This window comes from Acomys russatus, chromosome 25 (genome assembly GCF_903995435.1).
Source record: "Acomys russatus chromosome 25, mAcoRus1.1, whole genome shotgun sequence".
NCBI classification, from domain to species: Eukaryota; Metazoa; Chordata; class Mammalia; order Rodentia; family Muridae; genus Acomys; species Acomys russatus.
Window position 1 is genome coordinate 225,086 of NC_067161.1, and position 22,727 is coordinate 247,812.

General features: G+C 47.2%; 1 protein-coding gene across 1 annotated transcript in view; it reads right to left on the minus strand.

The window, feature by feature from the left end:
- Positions 1 to 22,727, minus strand: part of Abcc1 (ATP binding cassette subfamily C member 1) — a 96,707-nt gene that overhangs the window by 46,201 nt on the left and 27,779 nt on the right. Inside the window, 8 exon segments of the mRNA XM_051168230.1 lie at positions 1,637 to 1,814; positions 2,334 to 2,567; positions 5,651 to 5,782; positions 6,993 to 7,054; positions 12,407 to 12,532; positions 13,864 to 14,001; positions 16,867 to 16,992; positions 18,358 to 18,534. Of these exon segments, the coding sequence (XP_051024187.1) occupies positions 1,637 to 1,814; positions 2,334 to 2,567; positions 5,651 to 5,782; positions 6,993 to 7,054; positions 12,407 to 12,532; positions 13,864 to 14,001; positions 16,867 to 16,992; positions 18,358 to 18,534 (1,173 nt within the window).

Consider the following 22,727-nt stretch of genomic DNA (forward strand, 5'->3'; position numbering starts at 1 on the left):
GACAGGCTTGACTTCAAGGTCCCACTGGTCTAGGCTGCAGTCTACACACCAAGACTCAAGAAAACAGATGAGGGTCCTTTATTTATTATGTGTACCTGCATGCTGGAAGAGGCCAATGGTCTCATAGATGGTTGTGCGCCACCATGTGGTTTCTGGGAATCGAACTCAGGACCTTTGGAAGGGTAGCCTGTGCTCTTAACCTCTGAGCAATCTCTCCAGCCCTGGTGAGTGTACTTTATAATCAAGGGTGAGAAACACTAGTAAAACTGCTTCTCTCGCCAGCCTGCGAGCCAGCCACACAGTGGTACTGCCCCAGAGGCCAGGGCATGAGTGACTAGAAGATCACTGGGTCCCTTTTAGTTACCTACTTGTTTTCTAACGAGAGAGAGAAAAAAATAGTGTGGATTTGAGTAGACGGGAAGGATCTGGAAGGCATTGGAGGAAGGGAAACCTTGATCAAAATATATTTTATTAAAAAAATCTATTTTCAATAAATATTAAAATTATGGAAAAACCTGAACAACAACAACAACAAAAAAGTAGAGTTGCAGCTACAGCCCAAGCCCTACGGGATAGTGCTGCCAGGCTCCTGTCCCTGATGCACGACAAAGCAAATAAAAACATCAAAAGCTCGTCCTCTTTTCAAAAACCACATGTCTTCTTCAGATCAAACCCAGGCACACCCAGGGTGTGAAACTAGAATAAAGATTTAACAGACCGCTTTTCTTTTTGAAAAACAAACAAAGAAAACAGCTGGGGGTGTTAGTGCATACCTTTAATCTCAGTATTCAAGAAGCAAAGGCAGGCGGATCTGAGTTCAAGGCCAGCCTGGTCTACAGAGTGAGTTCCAGGAGAGCCAGGGATGTTACACAGAGAAATCCTGTCTCAAAAACCAAAAAATTAGGGCTGGAGAGATGGCTCAGAGATTAAGAGCACTGTCTATTCTTCCAAAAGTCCTGAGTTCAATTCCCAGCAGCCACATGGCGGCTCACAACCATCTATGATGAGATCTGGTGCCCTCTTCTGACATGCAGGCGGAATACTGATTTAATAATAAATAATTTTTTTTAAAAAAATCAAGAAATTAAAAATGAAAAACTGTACACATGTATCAGTATGCACACTCAGACACATGCATCCATGGTGCACATGTGGAGGACAAACGTTGTCCTAGAGACGGGGTCTTATCACTACTGTACTCCTGGCTCAGGAGCTTCTAGGGATCCTCCTGTCTCACGGCTGGGTGTCTGCACATGCACTTCCTTGCCAACCTTAAATGGTTCTGTGGATCCAAACTCAAGTTGTCATGCTTTCACTTACCTAGTCAGCTACCTCCCCAGCCTCTGAACTTGGGATTTCCAACCATGACTTCGTCAACGATAGCCAAGCTGTCTAGGAAATCCTGCTACCCACAGGGATCATATGAGTTCACCGGCATCTCACACATCAGCCGCTGAGGCCATTTTGTTAAGAGACAAAGCCTGATGGGGGCCATCCTTGGTCCCACGTCCCCACAGCCCCTATCCTTTGCTTCTGAGGGTGCCGGGATAGAAATCTCTGCCCAGGTCCTCGAGAGCCCTAGACCAACCATCCTGGATTCTGAGGTCACAGGACTGGGTGTGGGTGCCTGGCCTACCTTGCGGTAGACAGCGCCCACCACGGCGGTCTTGATGCGCATGCCGCTGACGAAGCAGATATGAAAGTACTGGTGCAGCATCAGCGTCTGCAGACAGGAGCTGACAAACAGCAGTGCTGTGTAGAAGTAGCCCTGCCAGTCGGGGGCCTCCCTGTCATTCACGAAGTTGATAATCAATCTGTGGGGGAGAGGCCAGGAATTTGAGTATGATACATACAGCAGGGAGAAATATTTCCAAGTCACCATAGTGACTTCCACCTGAGACAGCCAGAAGCCAGACAACGCTTTACCTCTCAGGGGTGATATGACTGCCAGGTGCCAACCTCTTACAACAAGAACCTCCACCTTGGGATTACCACACTGATAGGTCTGTCTCCCCACCAGGGTGTCACCCAAATAGAGCACACTAGGACCAAGGTGATGGAGAGAAAGACCACAGAGGTCCCTTTGCTGCCTTCCTGATTGCCACTTGCAGATACTCATGAGATCTGCCTGCACTCTTGCTCTGGACAACCCCACATTCTCCCAACTTTGGATTCAGAAGGCTTCTGTAACTTGCAACCAAAGTGGCTGCAACTCAGATAGTAAGTAAAGAAAGCTGGAGAAGATGAAGGTAAGGGTAACAAGCCTGCTCCTGCATGTGGCAGGACTGCCCAGGGGGTTAAGGGGAGCCAGACAATCAGGCAAGAGTTCTTACTTCAAGATTTCAGGACCAGCAAACATCATCAGGTCATGAAGGGCCTTGAAGAGGAAGCTCATGAGGAAGTAGGGCCCAAAGGTCTTGTATAACACCTTGAACAGAGAGGGGTCCCGGTCCTTCTGGGGGGACTTGACAATCAGCGCCTCGACTTCCTCATTCACATCCAAATGGGAACTTGCCTTGGGCTTGTTGGAATCTTTGGGTGGGGCATACACAATCCGTACGGGCTGCCTATAACAAGAGAAGGGTAAAGCAGTTATCAGGTCTAGCAGAGAGGCAGCCCAGGCATGGAAGTTAAGAAGGGCAGAATCCAAGACAAGTAAGTCCCTTACAGAGTGGAAATCTTAATGCAGTGGGTATGACCCTAGACTATGGGTTCAGATCCTGCCTGGCCCATCTGCTGGCTGCAAATGCAGGGCTCACAGTAAGCCAGGTGTGGTGGCCGCATGACTGTAACCCCAGTGCTGGGGAAGCTGGGAGGGAGGCAAAAATGAGCAACACAATTAGGCTCTGTTGAAATAAACTGGAAGTCCTACCTCTCTCGTGGATGTACAAAGTGAGAGGCCATAGCAGCATGGCAGCCCCAAGCTCATCATGAGCTGTAACTAAAAGGCATGGCAGCATGGCAGCCCCAAGCTCTTCTACAGATACCCAATCCCTATCAGAAGCTCAGCTGGCTGCTTCACATCACAGGAAGTGATTGATCAGTTCTAAAATCTGTGATGGGAATTAAAGAGACCCAGATGAGCGAGAGCCGTCCTGAAAGAGAAGATGAAGCCAACAGATGTCAAGACAGAGACAAGGAAGTCCCACGGGCATCAGTATGGTAGAACTAAAGGCCCAAAATTAAACATCCAAAAGCAGGTGATTTCTATCAAGTCCATTCATGGGAGATGGAAGAGTTCTTTCAAAAACTAGTGACGGGCCAGGGAAGGTGGCTCATGAGTACAATCTTAGCACTTGGGAAGTAAGGCAGGAGGGCTGTCAGGGGTTAAAAGCAAGCGTGGACTACATACCTTGATAGCATATTATGTGCAAAAAGTACAGATTTTTTATTTATGTATGGGTATTTGCCTGCATGAGTTTATGTGCACCATGTAAGTGCAGGTACTTGTGAAAGGCAGAAATAGGATCCCCAGTTCTAGGTGATTGTGAGCTGATGTGGGTGCTGGGGCCGTAAGCTGGCCCTCCGTAATAGCAGCATGAGTTCTTATCCATGAAGCCATCACTCCAACACTACAGAAATACACTTACATAGATCTGACTTCTACAGGCAGAAGCTAAGAACTATGTATCCTTCTGAGCACAGTTTGCACACACTTACAGTCCTAGCACTTGGTAGATGGAGGCAGGAGAACCTTGAGGTTCAAGGTCATCCTTATACATAGGAAAGAAATTATCTCAAAACAAATACCACTTCCACAAAAGAAACTACCAACACTACACAAGTTTTCAAGCAGCCTTGACTCACAATGCCTTGCCCAGTGACCATCCTTCTGTATAGAGCTGTAGTTCTGTCATGTCCTACAAAGAAAAGTCCTGACAAATACCCCACCGGGCATCCACGACCTGGTTAGCTAAGGCTAGAACCTTCCCTCCATCGCAGACATAAGTCTATACAGACTATATTCTTACATATTTAAATATACAGTATTCCCTCTTATCCATGGATTTTACTAGCTGTTTTCTTACAAATACCTACGATAAAAATTAAACCTACAAGTGAAGTCATTTTTTTAAAATGAGACATTTACAATATCTTGTAATAAAAGTGACACAATATGGGTATGTTCTGTTACTCTCAAAACATCTTCTTATGCTGGTCTCATCCTTGTGACACTAAGAGATGGCAGACTGAGTCAGGCAACAACAGGCAGTGTGAGGCTGCTAACTAAAGATTACCTGACACAACAAATCTTAAGATCACTGCTGAGTAGCTGATGGCTAGCGGGTGAGTAGTGTACATAGTGTGGACACAGTAGACAAAAGCATTCTGTCACCTCAGGTGACAGAATACGATGGGATAAGAATAGTGCATAATTTAAAATTTAGGAATAGAATTTTAGACTTAGCATTTTCAGATCATGTTTGATCACGGTTAGCTAAAACTATAGAAATGGGGAGACCATACCTCAGTCTTTTAAACCAACACCTTTTAGAGCAATTAATAGCTACTTCATTTTGTTTTACACTGTCTCTTTTTAGATGAGCCGTCCTTTACAGATTTGTTCCTTGCAAAGTTCCTCAGCTGCCCTTTGCCTAATGCTGTAACTTCTAAACCAGCAGCAACAAGAAAAACCTTACGATGGCTAAAGAAATGAGCGATTACAGTCAACTATTACAGGGAAAGGGGATGGGGGAAACAACCTCTGGTTCCCAAACCTCCTGAAAAAATGCTTTTCATTTGTCAGAACATAAGAGCACCAGTGGTCTTTCAATAAGACAGAAGGTGGAGCAAAGGCCTTGTTGGGCTTTAATTTAAATATATATATTTAACTTGCCTAAAAATAAAGTATTTACCTAAAGAATTAGAAACTCAAGAGACAGGCTGGAGAAATGGCTTAATGGTTAAGAGCACTGTATGCTCTTCCAAAGGTCCCGGGTTCAATTCCCAGCACCCACATGGCAGCTCACAACTGTCTGTAACTCCAAGATCTGACACCCTCACACCAATGCACATTAATTTAAAAATTAAATAAAAATATTTTAAAAATCGATAAACTGGTAAAGTTCCAAAACTGAGAAGAGGGTAAATATCCCCTAGTGATAAATATCCCCTAGATATGAAACTCAATTCTGCTCTATAAGAGCTCTTTGAGCCATGAGTTCCCCAGGATGGAGCTTGCAGGTCAATAGTCTTTATATCTTCTCAAGATGTGGACCCTGTAATAAACCTGGAGCCATACGAGTCGTCTAACATGGGTACTTGGGAAGCAAACTCAAGTCCAACACACACAGCTGAGGACTGTGGCCAGATGAATCAACTCCCAGCCTGGCAGATGGCCTCCACTCTGGAGAGTAGAGAGGTGATATGCCTCCACGTCCACTCATTCGTACTTTTTGGAAGGCTAATCAGTGACTTAAAGATGCAACTTGCAGACAGCACAGGAGTGAGCTCTTGGGAGCTCCCTATGGTGTTAAACACTTCCACTGAACCCCATCTGACAGATGAGGACTGCAGCCTAGGGAGGTGATGCGGTTTCCCTAGAACCAAGAAGGTAAGGAGACTCAGGCCACCATGGCTACAGGGAGGAACCAGGTCTGCCTCAGCCAAGCCTCTCCTGCCTGGGAGGACACAGAGGTTGGGCACTCACTTCCTGGACTTAGCACATTCCTTCTTCCAGTTATTCACCAGCACAGGCACCACTGCTTCTGACGTGTCCTCCTGATTCAGTGACCAGAGGTCGCTGCTCTCCAAGGGCTGGCGGTAGCCCTGCACCATCATCCTGCGAGCAAGGCACAAAGGGAGACACAATGAGCATTGAAAGAAGAGTGCGGGGCTGGAGAGATGGCTCAGAGGTTAAGAGCACTGGCTGGTCTTCCAAAGGTCCTAAGTTCAATTCCCAGCAACCACATGCTAGTTTACAACCATCCACAATGAGATCTGGTGCCCTCTTCTGGCCTGCAGGCACATATGCAGGCAGATATTGTACAGAATAAATAAATAAATAAATATCTTTAAAAAAAGAAAAATGAAAGAAAGGAAAAGAAAAGAAAAAGAGTGCCATGGGGCTCCCCTCACACACCAGCCAGGACTGGAAAAACCTGAGAATGAGTGGACATGAAGGCATATTAACTAATTATAGCTAATTCTACTAGGTCTTTTAAAGAAACAGAATGGGCCCCATCTTAACAGACAGGTGCACGTGTATATAGAAAGAAATATTTGGGTGTTTCTAATTTTTGATCTCCTTTGTAAATTTTATTTTTAATTAATTTATTTCAAACATGGCCCAATTAGCCCAGATTGGCCCCAAACTCTCTATGTAGCCAAGGATGACCTTGAACTTCTGGTCTTCCTGCTTTCTATGTAAATATCAGCAAATTCTAGGTGTTTTCTTGTTGATGATCATGTATATTTTCCTTATGTATTTCTTTATGTATATATGACTTTGCTATAAGGGGACAACAACAATGCCAACACAGTCACTACTCTGCATCTGTGAGTTTGGCAAAGTCTTGTCTTCACAGGACATATCGTTCCTCTTCGTCCTTACTCCTTAAGCAGAAGAATGTGGCAGCTATTCATGCTGCATCAGGAGTCGTGCAGTGTCTAGAGGTAATTCAGAATACACGGCTGATGGGGTTAAATGCAAATGCTACTCTACTTTATATAGAGCAATCAGAAAAGGGTGGTATCTGTAGGGTCCTGGAACCAAGACTGCTAGGATACCACATTAAATAGTTACAAATTCCTTCAAGCCAAAGGCAAGCCTAGAGCAAGCCAGCTGAGAGCCTATGCCTGAAGCCAAAGGTGCTCACAGCCTGTATATTAATCATACTGGAGCTCATAAAATTGAAAGCTAATTGTTTACCTCAAGCTATAACGTGCAGACAGTAGGGGAGGGAACTATAGGGAGCAGAGCTGTGGGGAAGCATTCATTCACCACTGCATCCATGCCCCACTATCCACTCCACCTGGAGGCCCAGCCTTACCCTGTAATCCACCAGAAAGTGATCCTGGAAAGGAAAGAGGCGCTGGATTCCGGGCACGGATTCTAGGAGACAGAAGGCACATGGGGGCGGGGGGGAGGAGAAGGGAAATCCAAACTTAATTTGAACATCTGGGAGAGCTAGGCAGAGCTGCCCATTCTTCCTGCAAAGGGCTATGGCCCACATCCTCACACTTCTGCATCCCATATGGACTACTCTCAAGACCCTCAGGGGAAAACCAGAGCCCATCCCACCATTTTCACCCAACGAATGTTTCTTGAGTACCTACTATGCGCAGACACAGCACAGCACCATACCAACCCATCTCAGACATCTCCACAGCAACCCCAGCATTTGCAGAATGAATAGAAGGCAACCATGTCAAGAGGCAGAATAGACGGCAACTATATCAAGAAGCAAAGCAAGGCATTTCTCACAAAAGCAATGTGTACAGAGACCTTGGAACGTGGAGAAGCACGGTAGACCCAGGGACCCAGAAGAGACTTAAGAAGGCTACAACAAAAAGTGAGGCACAGCTCAGTGCCAAAACACTTGCCTAGACTGTGGAAATCCCTGGGCTCAATATCTGGCAGGAGAAGTGGAAGCAATCTGTGACGGGGGCTGTACAGTCTGTACTGAAGGTCAGGGTAGAAGTGTTGGTCTCCATGCCATGGGAGAGAGCCTTTAAAACTCTAATGATACTCTGCTATGCTTGCAGACAGGAGCCTAGCGTGACTGTCTTTGGAAAGACTTCATCCCACAGTAGACGGAAAAAGATGCAGAGACCCACAGCCAAACAATAGGCAGAGCTCTGGGAGTCTTGGGAAGAGTGAGAGGAAGGACAGAGGGAGCTGGAGGGGTCAAGGACAGTACGAGAAGACCTACTGAGTAAACTAACCTGGCCCCATGGGGGGCTCACTGAATCACCAACCAAAGAGCATGCATGGGCTGGACCTAGACCCCCACATGTACATAGATGTGCAGCTTGTTCTTCATGTGGGTCCCCTAACAACAGGAGTAGGGACAGTCTCTGACTCTGTCGCCTGCCTTTGGATCCCTTTCCCCTTGTCTGGCCTCAGAGGTAGAGGATTCACTGAGTCCTGCTTCAACTTAATGTGTCATGGCAAGTTGGTACCCATGGGGGGGGCTCTCCTTCTCTGAGAAGGAGACGGGTATTAGAGGGAGGGGTTGCGAGAATGGGACTGGGGCCGGGTTGCTGTGATCAGAATGTAATGTGAATAAATAATTAATGGGGGGCGGGGGAGAGAAATGTAGGAGCCATAGAGATTTTGAGCCAGCTATCAAAAATATCTCTTTCCAAGAGTCAGAAGGTCAGCTCAGCAAGTAGGTGAGAGATTACCAGCACAGAGCTCAAGCATTTAATATGTGCACACTGAGATCTCAATTCCAAATGGCCACCGTGAAGGGACAGCCAGGGTTTTCAATAGGGTTTTCAACCAAGACTGCTGCTCACAGTCTCAGAGTTTTGCTGAGAAAAGACATTCAGAGAGCAGAAGAGACTCTAATCATGGGTACCCCTTCTAGTCTGTTGACCCCAGTTCCACTCCCACAGCTCTAGAAGCTGCTGCTTTGGGGATAGAACCAGGGTATCATGTTTCTGTTTGAAACTTCCAAACTATTCTTGGGCATGAAGCACACAAGGTAAGGCCAGAACACTATGTTACACCCCACAGCCACTAGTCCAAAGGTGAGCGGGAGCGTTCAAAGCCCTAGAAGCAGTTAGCAGGGGCTCTGGTTGGCAAAAAGGGTGAGTTAGAGAGGCAGTCTTCCAAAACACACCACACTATGCGCCATACATAGACTTATATGGATGCTAAAAAGACACTTAGTAACACAAACCATTTTTCTGTTACACGGATTAAATGGAAAGAAAAAAAAATTTCTTTTCCCTTTTCTAAACAAAGCCCACATCAGGGCAGTCAAAGAGTAGAGAAAAACTGCAGCTAATAAGTGAAGCAATTGGCCCATGTAATGACACGACAGTTCATTTTGTAACCACAATGCCTTGCTGCAATGTTCAATGATGTTAAGAGAATTGTTATGAGTGACATTGGGCCAGATAATGGGCATATGTTTTTCAATCCTTATCTCTCAAATATTATTACTGAGTAAAGATTCAAGGGTACTTTATCGCTTTTGCTACTTAGTTGCAAGCCAGCCATGGCTTTCCACACTGCAATCCCAGAAAACTAAGGCAAGAAAACTGCTGTGAGTTTCAAGGCCAGTCTGGGCTACACAAATCTTTTTGGGTTTAATTAAGTTATTTTAAAAAATAAACAAAAAAATAGGGGTGGGGGATGCTTGACTAGCATGCAGCAAGCTCTGGGTCCTATTAATAAAATCGGGTGTGGTAATGCATGGTTCTAATCCCAGCACTCTGGGATCAAGAGACAGGGGGTCAGAAATTCACAGTTTTCCTCAGCAGCTACAGAGTGAACACCGGGGCCAGCACAGAGAGGAGAGCCTAACTCAACAAAAAGACAGAAAGAAAATCCATCTACCTAAGCAACGCATATGAAAGTACTTGTCCCGATGTCTTGGGGATTAAAATTCACAGTCGCTCACTGCACCACACCGATTTCACATAAATGTCAAACTGCAGCTATCCAGACCAAGAGAGGCCTTCAGAAATGGCAGGCTCCCTGCTCCATTGCTCACCAGACTCACGCAGGAGCATCTGACCAGAACAGTGCTCAGTCCTCACCCTAGCCCCAGCTAATCAGGAGTGGCTGTGCCTCGCTCCTACTACTCCAGCCACTAGGAGAGACCCACCAGCAAACACAGGAAGCTCATGTTCTCAGCAGGACATTCTAGTTCTCTATACGCCCTCTAGGAGCTTCCCTGGCCTCCTCCCTCCTCTGGATCCAACCAGGGACACTGAGATTATATCTGCAGTTGCAGCCACAAGGCTCCTCTGTACGAGCACAGAGGGCAATCTATCAACTTGGAGCTGGTTTCTTGAAGCCTCCATCTAACTTGGGAGGACTTTTTTGATAACAAAGATATCTGGAGCTATAATCAGCCTCAGCAGCAGCAAATTTCTTAGAAATAGAGAGTTCTAGCCATGCCCTGCACTATACTATCAAAAGGGTGGGGGCAGGGCAATAATCTATCCTCTAACAAGCTCTAGGTATAGATGTGTCCCCTGCGGAAAGACTCCTGAACTTCTCCGCTCTTACCCTCTGTGTTTTCACCTATAAAACAGGAGGCTGAACATGCTAAAGGAACTATTGCTATGCCAATGACTGGTTAAACTCCAAGGCCCGATAATAACACATTTCCAGGTGTCATACTAACACTGGCAATTTGCAGCCCTCCTTGCTGGAACACAGCACATGCCTGGACCTGTTTCCCAAGCCCCTTTCCCATAAACTTTCCATTTTCTAATCCTGGTACCAAGCCCTTTAGTATGCATAGACGTTATGTCCTTGCTCTGGCTGTTTGGCCATCTTTCTGAGTGCCACCAACCTCCCTAAGTCCCACGCATTCTCCTTTCAGCCCAAGGGATTCTCAAAAGCACATCCAAATTGAAGGTAACACTATCAGTGCAAAAGCTTTCATAGACCCCCACCACGATGAAGTTAAACTTCCACAGTAGAGCTGTGGCTGTTGGGTGGAAGCTAGCCTGGCATACACCAAGCACCTCATAAACCAGGCACGGTGGTCAGCATGTCCACCAGTCAGCATGGCCAGCAGTCAGGAAGTGGGGACTGCAGGACTAGGAATGCAAGGTCATTTTCTACTACAAAAGGAGTTTGAGGTCAGCCTGGGCTACATGAGACCTTGTCTCAATTTTTTTTATATATATTTTTATTCTTGATCACAAATATACTGTACTCAATTTCCAGTTCTTTCCTCTCCCCAAGCCTTGTCACTTAACTCCTAGAACCCATCAAGCAGATGTATCTATCCCTGAAACACAAATAAGTTCTATCATATACCAGGGCCTTTGTAGATGTTACTTCTCCTAGGAACTCCTCCCACAAATACACACACAAACCTTCCTCACTTAGCAGCGGCCAATCTCTTATTCCTCTGAGCCTTGCAGAACTGGCTCTCCTCTCCCTAGAGATCTGATTGTCTATTCTGACACACACACACACACACACACACACACACCGTTATCTCTCCTCAAGGACAAAGGTCAAAGTCGGTTCATCTTTAGCCCAGCTCAGCCTGGTGGTGTGGAGAAGGACACTGCTCAATTCCTGAAGGCCGCAAAGCAGAAATGAGGCAAGCAGGAAAGATGGAGAAGGAAGATAGAAGACAGGAAAGATGGGGTTGGAATACTCCAAGCAGCAGAACAGAGTCAGGCCTCTGGGGTGGAGTAGGAGGCTAGCCATGAAGGAAGGGAACCTTGTGGGATCCTGGTGACATACTGTATCTTCACAGGAGTTGAATTGACTCATTTAATGAAAATTTGCGGGACATTTTCACAAGTGAGCAAGAATATGTTCCAACAAAACTTTATTGACAGGTAGGCATGGCAGAGCACACCTGTAATCCCACCACTTGGGAAGGCAAGAGGCAGGCGGAGCTCCAGCCTGAGTTCAAAGTCAGCCTGGTCTGCAAGGTTACACAGAGAAACCCTGCCTCGGGGAGGCAAAAGAAGAAAGTTATTAACTAAAGCAAGTGGATGACAGGACCTTTTCTGTGACCTGCTGTCTGATGGGACCTAGTCCAGAGCCAAACTCCCAACAAGCACGTGGTACCCCATTGGGTTGACGAGAACCCCAAGGAGGCCAGGCTGTCTGGCAGGACACAGACCACAGGGCCTGAGAGGTGATACGCACTAGAAGAAGCGAGGGGTAAAGAAGGAAAAAAGGGGAAGGAAGGAGAAGCAGAGAAGGAAAGGACTAAGAACAGACTAAAGAGAAGGAAAGATGGGCTCACAAGAAGCGGCAGCTCACAGATGCCCTTGGAGCTGGCAGAGGTGGCAGAGGGCCTGGTGGGCACCACAGCACAGACTCAAGATCTAAGATAACATGGCTCCACAGCCCAGCACTAGCAGCTACCAACTGCTGTCCTGCAAGACCATGACCAAGACTCTCATTTTTCTAGAAAGCCTAGGCAGCTGGAGTTCATGTGACTCTGGTTTTCACCTGTGTGGGCTCTGTTCACATTTCCTAAAGTCACCATGCTAAGGAAAAGCTACCAACCGGCTTCTCAGGCACAGCCAGGGATACAGCAAAGCAGACTCTCTCCCCCAGAGACACTCGTGTACCCAAGCACAGGCTTCTACCTGGCAAGCAGGAAGGGTGATTTCTCTAAGGGTTCCTGGAAGAGTGGAAGGTGAGTCTGCACTGGTTACATGGGGCTCAGGACCAGTGCCCAGTCGGTGTTAGCTTGCACTGCCTACTTCTCTCCCACCTGGGAAATGTCTGGGTCCCACTTACCAGGTCACGGACAGTTTCGGAGAACAGGGGTGAGCAGTCTGAGAAACAGGACAGCACAAGCTGGACGAGAACAAGGGTGAAGTACACATAAAATGTGGTGTCTCGAAACACGTCCACTTGGGCATCCTGAGCAGGGGAGAAGACAGGGAACACAGATCACCATTATGTCCCCCAAAAGCAGGGTCACCATACACATGCCTCACCAGATCCTCACAGTCACAAAGAACGGTGTCCGGTCCTGGGACCCATGATGGTGTGAGGACTTGTATGGTTGGAAGGGCCACAAGCTGACACCTTCATGGTCCTGAGATGCCACGGGGCCTTTGCAGGGAATCTATCATCAAGACCGTCTCCAGATGCAGCCCAAAGACCTCAGACCTCCCAGCCTTCAGAACCACAAGCTCACTAAAGCTCTCTTTTCTCTAAATCATCCTGACGACGGGATTTGGTTACAGCAACAGTAAAAAAGTCCGAAGAGCAGGCTGCAGACACCCACTTCCCCGCCACAGGCTTCCTGTTTCCCTCCCTTGAAACAAGACTTAAGAAAGGTGACTCTATCTCCTACAACTAGACAGCATCCCACAGAGGGGAGTGGAACAGGTCTGCCCTGCTCCTTCTGGCTACGGGACCTTATCCATTCACTTAATGTTTCTGTGCCCTGGCTTCTCCACTGCCGAGCACATCAGTAGTCCTCAACCATGGGTAGTTTTGTCTCCCAGACAACCAATTCAAGTGTCTAGGGATGTTTGTCAATAACTTGAAGGGGTGCCCCTAGGTACCCCCTAAAACACAGGACAGTGTCTCACAATGAAGAAGTCTCTGTCCACTTGTCAGTCAGCACTGCGGTGGAGACGCCTCATCAGTCATTGCGCATTCTCCTCAGATTACTCATGAGAAACATGTGGTCCCTGGAGAAGCACTCAGGAAAACAAACTCGACTAATGGCAGCTGCTGTCACTAACAGAGGCTGTGCTCTCATAGGTGCTCCCCAATTGCTCCATCCCTCCTCCGTGCTCATGTCAGTCCCTGGCTCCCAGGTAACAAGAAACGGCAGATTAGCCAAGAAGTGCACATTCTTCAAAAGTTTTGGGAGTGGCACACAGAAGCCAGCCCCAACAACTTCCTGCCAGAGTTGCAGCTGGTAGCACCGAGGTAACATGGGGACATGTCTGGGGCCCTTGGGGAACAGCCACTGGGCAAACATAACTCCCAGCTCGGCTCAGCTCCAGCCCAACCAGCCTACAGAGGCACTGTAGGCAGAGGTCTAGCGTGACTTAGCATCTGCCTGCGGACATGTAAGAAGGCTCTAGAATAATGTCTGTACCTGATTTGCTGGAGTAGAGATGTTCCTGGAAAAGAAGCAGAGCCCATATGGTCCCTGTCCTGTGGTTCCCATGGCAATGTATGACCAACCATACAAGATAGAATAAGCATCTCCCCCACTGACCACCAATTACCTTTTTTAAGGCCGAGATGATCTTAGATCTCAATATGGCAATGGCACACAGTAGGGCTACAAGCCAGAAAGTAAGCATAATCCCCGAGGACTGGACTCCCTTCCTTCGCTCAAGCTGAATTAAAAAGGTGGCAAGCAGCTGGAAGAGAGAGATATGTAACAGTTTAGAGAACATAGGACCCTAGGGCCCCACAGTAATGCCTGGGTAATGCATGACTCAGGGACCCAAAAATTCCCTGGAGAGGCCCTTACCCCAGTACCATAGCAGCTACCTAAAGAGTCATAGCAATTTTCTAAAGGTCACCTTCTTTTTATTCTTTGTGTGTGTGTGTGTGTGTGTGTGTGTGTGTGTGTGTTGAGAGTGTGTGTGTGTGTGTGTGTGTGTGTGTGTGTGTGTGTGTTGAGTGTGTGTGTCATACATGCACATGTTTGTATGGGTGCACATGTGAACAATTCTGAGTGTCCTGCTCTATCACTTTGCCTTAGTAACTTGACACAGAGCCTCTCGTTTAACCTGGAGCTAGGCTGGTGGTCAAGTTGCCTCTGCTTCCCACAACATTAGGGTTAAAGATGTGTGTGGCCATGCCCAGCTTTTTACATGGGCGTTAGAGAGTTGAACAGCTCTTTAAGTTTATGCAGCAAGTGCTCCTAGCAAATCACCCAGTCCCTGAGTAACAGGATGGGGATGTGAGGAAGGCTCACCTTAGAGTAAGACCCAGCCTTGAGAGCACATAAAGCAGAGCAGACCCCACTTACTGTGAGGCTGCAGTTTCCTGGGGTCCTCCATAGCTCACACTCACACGTCACATCCTCTCCATCCATGTTCCGGGTACACAGCACAAGCCTCCATTTCTCCCTTACCCTAACTGTTGGACATGCTGTTCTCAACGGGATGGTCCTCTGCCCTCAGCCCCTTCATCCTATTCGCCCTGTGGCCTTCAGCTCCATCATTCCTCCCTTCAGTGAGGTCTCCTTAACTACAAGCCCAGATCCAAGGCCAGAGCCTGCCTCAAAGTTCTGCACACCAGAACACACAGCTGCAGTCTTTGTACAGAAACCATCTGATGTCTTCATGCTCATTCAGGCCACACAGTTTTATCTCACACTTAGTCAGGACAAAAACGTGTTAAACCTGTTAACTGACTGCCTACTAAGAGCCTGCAAGGAATCCAGCCCAGCAGGAGAGACAAAAGTAAGCCAAGAGCTACCACAGATATCAGGACAGCAATCGAAATGTGGCGCTACCATTTCCTGGCCCGGTTCCTTCACCTCTCTGGACTCCCACTCGCTTATCTAAATTATGGGAAGAATATGCAAATACATGAAAATAAGTCATGAACAAGTTAGCATTGTGCCTGGCACCTGGTTAACATAGCCATCAGCATCACTGTATCCCCAGTACTGGTCAGGCTGTCCACAACCCTCTCTCCCAAGCCTCCTCCATCCTTGCTTCACAGCATGTCCTTCCGTATACACCATTCAACCCCAACCCTTTAGATTCTCTGCTCCGAAGTCTGCTCTGAGCTTTTCCCTCTTCCTCTTCCAGCTGCCAAGGCCTCTCTGTTCTCTAAAAACCTTCTGGGCCTTTCAGAGGACTGCCCAAAGCATGTGGGTTAATTTGGGTACATTGCTCTGTGACTACAATGTAGCAGCTACACACATGACAGCACAAGGACCCAAACCTGCCTTAGCTACCCATGAATGACCTCAAGCACAGCCCTGGGCTGCTTAGTGCCTTATCTCATCATCTATTAGGAAGACACAGGTGGCTGTCCCATGGAGCCACTCTCAAAATGACCTCAACCTCAAGGACAACACCAGGAGTCCTGACACACTCTATACCTGCTCACATGGATCTGTGAATTTAAAGTCATACTGTCTGTGGCTGCTGAGGTGTGAGTTCCTGCTTTGCTCACTATTCTGCCTCCCTAAAGTCTCAGAAGGCCTGAATCCATCACTCTGGAGAAATTACTACAAATGACAGTCTGTGAACTGCACTTAAAGATGAAGGGAAGTGCACGGGAGGGGAGGGACTGTGGCACCTGTTGATGGCTCCCCTAAACATTAGAGATTCTGTATTTTGTTTTAGAGGTTTTAAAAATATTTTATTATTATTATATGTGCATATATGCATGCATACAAGATATGTGTGTGCACAGGTGCCGTAACAAACATGTGGAAGTCAAGAGGACAACTTTGTGGAGTTGGGTCCCTTCTCCACCTTTGCATGGGAGGTCTTTAGCTTTACACCACATGCATCCGAGCCATTTCATCAGTCTTGCCTCTTAGTTTTAGTTTTAGGTTTGGGGTTTGGTTCAGTTGGGTTGGTTTTGGGGTGGTTTGGTTTGGTTTGGTTTGGTTTGGTTTGGTTTGGTTTGGCTTGGCTTGGCTTGGCTTGGTTTGATTTGGTTTTGGTTTTTTGAAACAGGGTTTCTCTGTATAACCTTGGCTGTTCTACACTCACTCTGTAGACCAGGATGGCTTCAAACTCACAATGATCTGCTTGCCTCTGCCTCCCTGAGTGCTTGTTTTGTTTTTCTCAGACTTATTTTTATTTCTTGGTGTGTGTATGTGTATATGTGTATACCAAATGTATGTGTGTAACCGCAAAGGTCTGAAGAGGAATCCTCCTGGCGTTGCAATTAAAGGGTTGTAAGCCACCCTTTGCATATAATGCAACCAAATTTGGTTCCTCCGCAAGAACAGCAAGCCCTTTTAGCCACTGAGCCATCTCTCTAGCCTCTACTTCTTGGTTTTATGAACAGGGTCTCAAGTAGCCCAGGCTGGCCTCAAATTCACTTTTACAGCCAGGCTGGCCTTGACCTCCGCATCCCTCCAAGTGCTAGGATAAAAGCGTGTGCCACCATCCTGTTCGTTACAAAGTTTCTCTTTTGTTGATGGTACCCATGCCCTTGCTCACGCTGGGCCAATACTCTAGCACTCAGCCACACCACAGTCCAAGTCCTCTCATTTCTCACTGCCAGCCCCACCAGCCAACACTCACCATAGTGATGCCCAACAGTGTGGGGCTGACCAGTGACACTGGGGCCAGGAACACTCCCTGACTTCGTTCCCAGAAAGAGTAGAAGAGATCTGCCCAGCAGATAATCCACAGAAAGAATCCTAAGGCCTGGAAGAAAAGGGAACACCATGGCATGTTACGACAACCATCCTGGGATCTCTCGGAGCATCCACAGAAAAGTTCACCACGAGGACATCAGCTAACTTCAAGGTCCTCAGACAAAGCATTCAGCTTCCTTTTCTTTCTCTTTACAACAGGGATTGACTACATAGCCCAAGCTGGCCATGAACCCCTGGCCTTCCTGTCTCGGCCTCCTGAGTGTTAGGATAACTGGTGTGCTCCACCATGCCCAGTTGTCTATTTATCCTTATACCCGTAGTACCTTGCACAGAATCTGACATCTAGCCATAGCTACTGAGATGGCTCCATCCCTGCCTATCACTGATGATACTTAATTTAAAAAAAAAAACAGCCCAATGTGAGGATAGAATGACGGGCTAGGTGTGGTAGTCTGAAATCCTAGCATGGGAGAAACAGAAGCAAAGGCAGGGGGATCCCAGGTTCCAGGCCAGCCTAGGTTAAAGAGTAGGAAGCTGCCTCAAAAATATAAAAATAAAAAATAAAATAAAAAAGAATTAAGGAGCATAAGGGCACAGTAAATGTCACCTATCACAAATGGCTAAATCATATAAATGTGTACACATAGAAAACAGACTAAGAAAGGAACAAGTGACAATAATAGGAATCCTGGCCAACAGGAGCCTCAGGAGGAGGAGCCCTCGGGAGGAGGAGCTCTCAGGAGGACAAGCGAGCACAGACTATTATTCTTGCAATTTCCCTGTAGCCTGAAATTATTTCAAGGTGAAAACTTTTTTTTTTTTTTTTTTTTTTTTTTTTGGCAAGTTACTGTCATAGTTGTGAATATGGGTGGGAACACACGTGTGCATGGGTACAGGTGCACACTGAGGCCAGAGATGTTACCAGGTGTCTTTTGGTTGCCTTTCATGTTATTCCTGAGGCAAGGTCTCTTTGAAGCTGGAGGTCCCTTTCCACTAGTCTGGCTTGCCAGCTTGCCCAGGGGATGGGCACCTGTCTCCACCTCAACTTTCACAAGGATTTTGGGAAATTCAAATTCTGGTCCTCATATTGTGCAGCACTTTATCCAGTGAGACACCCCCTTAGCCCAGAAAACACTTTAAGTAAAAATAAACAAATACAAGGGAATTGCTTTAGTAAACAAAGAGCTTAGGATACTTTCCTGAGAATCCCTTGAGAAAGCGTCCAACAGGGAAGCTGAGACCACGGGAGGTTAAATATTTCACCCAAATGTCCTGTGGCCTGAGTTTTGAACATGTGTTTGGCTCCAAATTACCAGACTTGATCTACCACCTTTGTCTGCCTTCTTCACACAAGGCTAGCCTGGGCTACACACCTACCCAGGTGCCCCACCCCACACGAAACCAGGTAACTTACAGTTTTGGTTTTGTTAAGGTGTGTCATCTGGATGTAGCCTCGGTCATGTCGGGAGAGATAGAGGAAATAGAGGGGGAAACAGGACCAGAGGTAGAAACAAGGCACCCATGTGAGGACCGTGTTCTGAAAGCACTTGGTAAAGTCGGGGTTGCTGGTGTGCCACGTGAGATTCCAGTCCTGGGAACACAAGCACATGCAAAGGTCAGCTGCCACACCTTGAGGGAAGAAACAGACCATGATTCTTACCTCTAGGGACCTTTCAACACGAGTACATAAACCTCAAAGGGTCAATGGCCAGAGAGCCTGGGCACCAAGAAACAGGAGCAAAGAACAGGTAATCCTAGAGCCGCAGCAAGATCCCCTGCTCACAAGATGGATGGGGGGCTGTCACTTGAAGGGACCTTGAAGGACAAAAGGTTCTTTTAACCCTGAAGGACATGGGGGGCAGGGGCACCATACAGGTCGTTTACATGTTTGCTTCATGAACTAAAGACTCCAGACCTTTATCTCCATCAGCACGCACAATACCCAAATGGCAGTATTGTGTGTCCGCTGCTAGGCTAGATGGTCATAGAAAATGCTATTCTCAGGAGCTGAGGAAATAGCTCAGTTTCATGCCGAGCACATCTGAGGACGTGAGTTCAACTACAGCCTCCGTACAATCTAGAATGTTTTCAGCATCTGAGACTTACCGCTGAATAAACTCACCCTTTATAGTTCTTTCTGAGCTCTGACTGGCAGGTTCAGTTCAGCTGTTCTCGCTCAAACTCCTCTCCAAGCTGACTGATTCAAACTGGTTCCTTTCTGCTTCTGACTCAATTGCTCTGCTTGGCCTCATACTAACTTTGGCAATATGTTCTAATCTTCTGGCTCTTTCTCATTTTCTAGCTCATTCTGCCTTTACCTGTGTCTAGTTTGTTCTCTCTTTGCAAACTGTCTCTGTACAACTGTCGTAGTGAACTGCCTCCTCTATCTCCAATGCTCCCCTTTAAGACACCTCTCCTTCCTCTCTGTTCTCCTAAGAGTTGGACGTATCCTATTCTGTCAAATGTATCTCTGATTCACCACTTTGTCTGCCTCTAAATTAGACATCACTTTCAAAAATAGATGCTCCCTTCAACCAACTAATTTCACCTTCATTGTTTGGGATTAAGGGTATATACTAAGAGAGTGTCTATATTGCAGCCTAAGGGATTAAAGGGGTGTACTAACGGTGTGTCTGTACTCCAGTCAGAGCAGCCCTGTTGCTGGATTAAGAACCGTCTACAGAGCATGCTAGTGCATGACTTTAATTCCAGCAATTTACAAAGCAGAGACAGGAAGGTGCCTCCTGAGTTTGAGGCCAAGGTGAATTACAGAATGAAACTTTGTCTCCAACCTCCCCTCAAGACCCATTTTCTGGCCAGGCGCAGACACACACCTGTAATTCAGCACTCTGGGAGGCAGAGGCAGGCAAATCTCTCTAAGTTCAAAGCTACCCTGTCTCAAAAATCCAAAAGTAAGCCGGGTGTAGTGGCACACACCTGTAATCCTAGCACTCAGAGAGGCAGAGGCAGAGGAATCTCTGTGAGTTTGAGGCCAGCCTGGTCTACAAAGTGAGGCAGGACAGCCAAGGCTACACAGAGAAACCCTGTCTCAAAAGACCAAATAAATAAATAATTTTATAAAGACCCATTTTCTGGGGACAGAAACTGAGACCCAAGCAAATAACATGCAGGCAAATATACAGAGCCTGGAGCCTGAAGCCACACATAAAAGCTTGTCCAGAAATAGAAACATTTGTACTGTTTATCAGTTATGCATACCATTCTCCCATCTAAAATCAACATTAGTTGGGGAGGCTATGGTGCTGTGGATACACTCCTTGCAATGAAAACATGAGGATCTGAGTTTGATTCCCAGCACCCACATAAAAAACCCAAGTGCAGCAGTAAGTGTCTGTAGATCCGGTAAGAGCGAAATTCTGTCTCAAAAACTAAGGTAGGCAGAGGCCTCCCCTCCACATGTATAAGCACACACAGTGCATGTATACATGTACATATACATACAAAATATCACCATAGAGCTGTGCACTGCTGTGCACTACCTGTATGACTCCAGCACTTGAGAGGGTACAACAGGAAGATGAGGGGTGTGAGGCCAGCCTAGATTACATAACAAGCTATGTTTTATAAAATAAGTAATAATAGACAATTAATATCAGCCTAAAGAAGACACGCATGGCTAGGCAGGAACATTTTCTTAGACAGTCAAGAAAGAAACCAAGTCGTAGTTTGGTTGGGAGATTGTCTTGAACCCAAAGAAACCGGAAACCAGGGTTTTGGAGTTTATAATCTTTGGTCTTATTTGGACTTTTGTCTCTGAATATGTTGTTTCTAAAATACCAGCAACAGCTTCACTACACACATAATAAGCAAACAGCAGCAGAGCTGGAAGGTTGAGATTCCTAAGGTACAAACAAACCAGAAAGCCAGTACTGGCCAGTGCCAATGACAACAGCCAGTATAGCCATGCAGGTTAGAAACTTTGGTTCTGCCAGGCGTAGGGACGCACGCCTTTCATCCCAGCACCAGAGGCAGGTAGATCTCTGTGAGTTTGAGGCCAGCCTGGTCTACAAAGAGCGTTCCAAGACAGCCAGGGCTACACAGAGAATCCCTGTCTCAAAAAACAAAAAACAAAGGAACTCTGGTTCTTCTGGCACCAGTCCAAGCTGCCCTGCTATCGCCTCCAAGCTGGAGTAATAAACAGGGACATCATTTCAGCAGTGCAGGGAACGCAAGGTCAGCAGTGCAGGGGACGCAAGGTCAGCAGAACAGTTGACGAAGAAGGAAGGACTGTGGCTGCAGCTCAGTCAGTAGTTTTTACCTAATTCATGAGTCCCTGAGTTCAAGCCCCAGATTTGCAAATTGAAAAGGGGGAAAAAAAGCAAAACAAAAAACCCCTACTTTGTCCTTTTCAGGTAAGGGATATAAGGACAATATGCTTAGATTATTCACAAACTGCTCAGGAATAGAGACCCAGGGGTCTAAACCTGAGTTCCCATCTCTGATCTTGAAATTCGATCCTAAGATGCTGAGGGTGCAGTACCCAGACTTGCAGCAACCTACGTACGATAGCTCTGGGACACGATGGCACAGGATGGCCAACAGGTGCCCACTGGCTTCACAGAGTCCAAGTTAACCTGTGCTAAGCAGACAAGCCACGTACTGGCTCAGACTGGTGAAAACTCCAAAAACTGGCCCTCAGCAAGAGTGAGTAGTGGCCGAGATGGCAGGGGACAGGACATGGCTTGAATCAGACTCTAGCTGTTCACGAGCAGGCTGCAGTTCAGGGTCGGCAGCAGCCATGAGGAACAAGCACCAGGATGAGAGCAGGAGCAAGCCCAGGGTTAGACTAGCAAGACTGGAGACAGTAATCTGAGACTAGCTCTTCATACAAACAGACTGCACGCCAAGTGCTATGCTCAAGAGTCATGTGCTGCCCTCCATTTCTCCACTGAGAAGCCCTAAGTGTCACAGAAAGGAACATGGGGACAAGGAGGAGAGGCTGCAGGCTCCAAGTCCAAGAGCCGCATGTGGGGTCGGCCTCCAGCTCCGAGGCTCTCCAAGTTCCTCCTCCTGACAATGGGCAAGGGCCCAGCTCACAGGCCATTTACAAAGGCCCTGCCCAGAATAGGCCCAGGCTCAGTCACCTGGCCAAGGGGCAGTGCAGAAGCCAAGAGCAGCTGAGGAGAGGTAGCTGACCCTGGATGCTCCCAGCTTCAGGGCACAGGTCTACTTAAGAGAAAGCATGAGGTGTTTCCAATGGCAAGCGTGTAACAATTAGGAGGTTATAGTCCCTCTCCTCAATGTAACATTAGGCCCAGGGTCAAGAAAGGCTCTGGTGACATGTTGGCAGCAATGCCACCTGCCTGCTCCACCTACCCTGCTGTGCCTTCTGACTCATCAGAACTAAGAATAAAGCCCGGAAACACTGACCTAGGCACAGACAGACTTTGGACCACCAAGGGGAACCAGTAAGTGGTAGAAAATAGTGCCTGTCCTGGCCAGGCAAGCACACAACTCCTCAGGCCAGATGTACAGGCCAAGCATTCAAAAAGCTAGAGGAGCCCCTCCCATCTCCTTTTTAAGTTGAACCCTTGAGTGTCACTCAACTTCTCTGGCACCAGAGACTGGGGGTGGGGGAAGGAGCAAACACGTACCAAGCACAGGGGGTGTGTCTGGGGTCAGAGCAGGGACAGGGAACAGACATTCATCTATTGCCTGAGCATCCTTCCTAGGGGTGAGGAGCAGCACTGAGCCACGGGAATCAAGGTCTGTTGCTTGGTTTATCGGTGCCGGGTATCAAACACAGGACCTCGCACAGGCTAA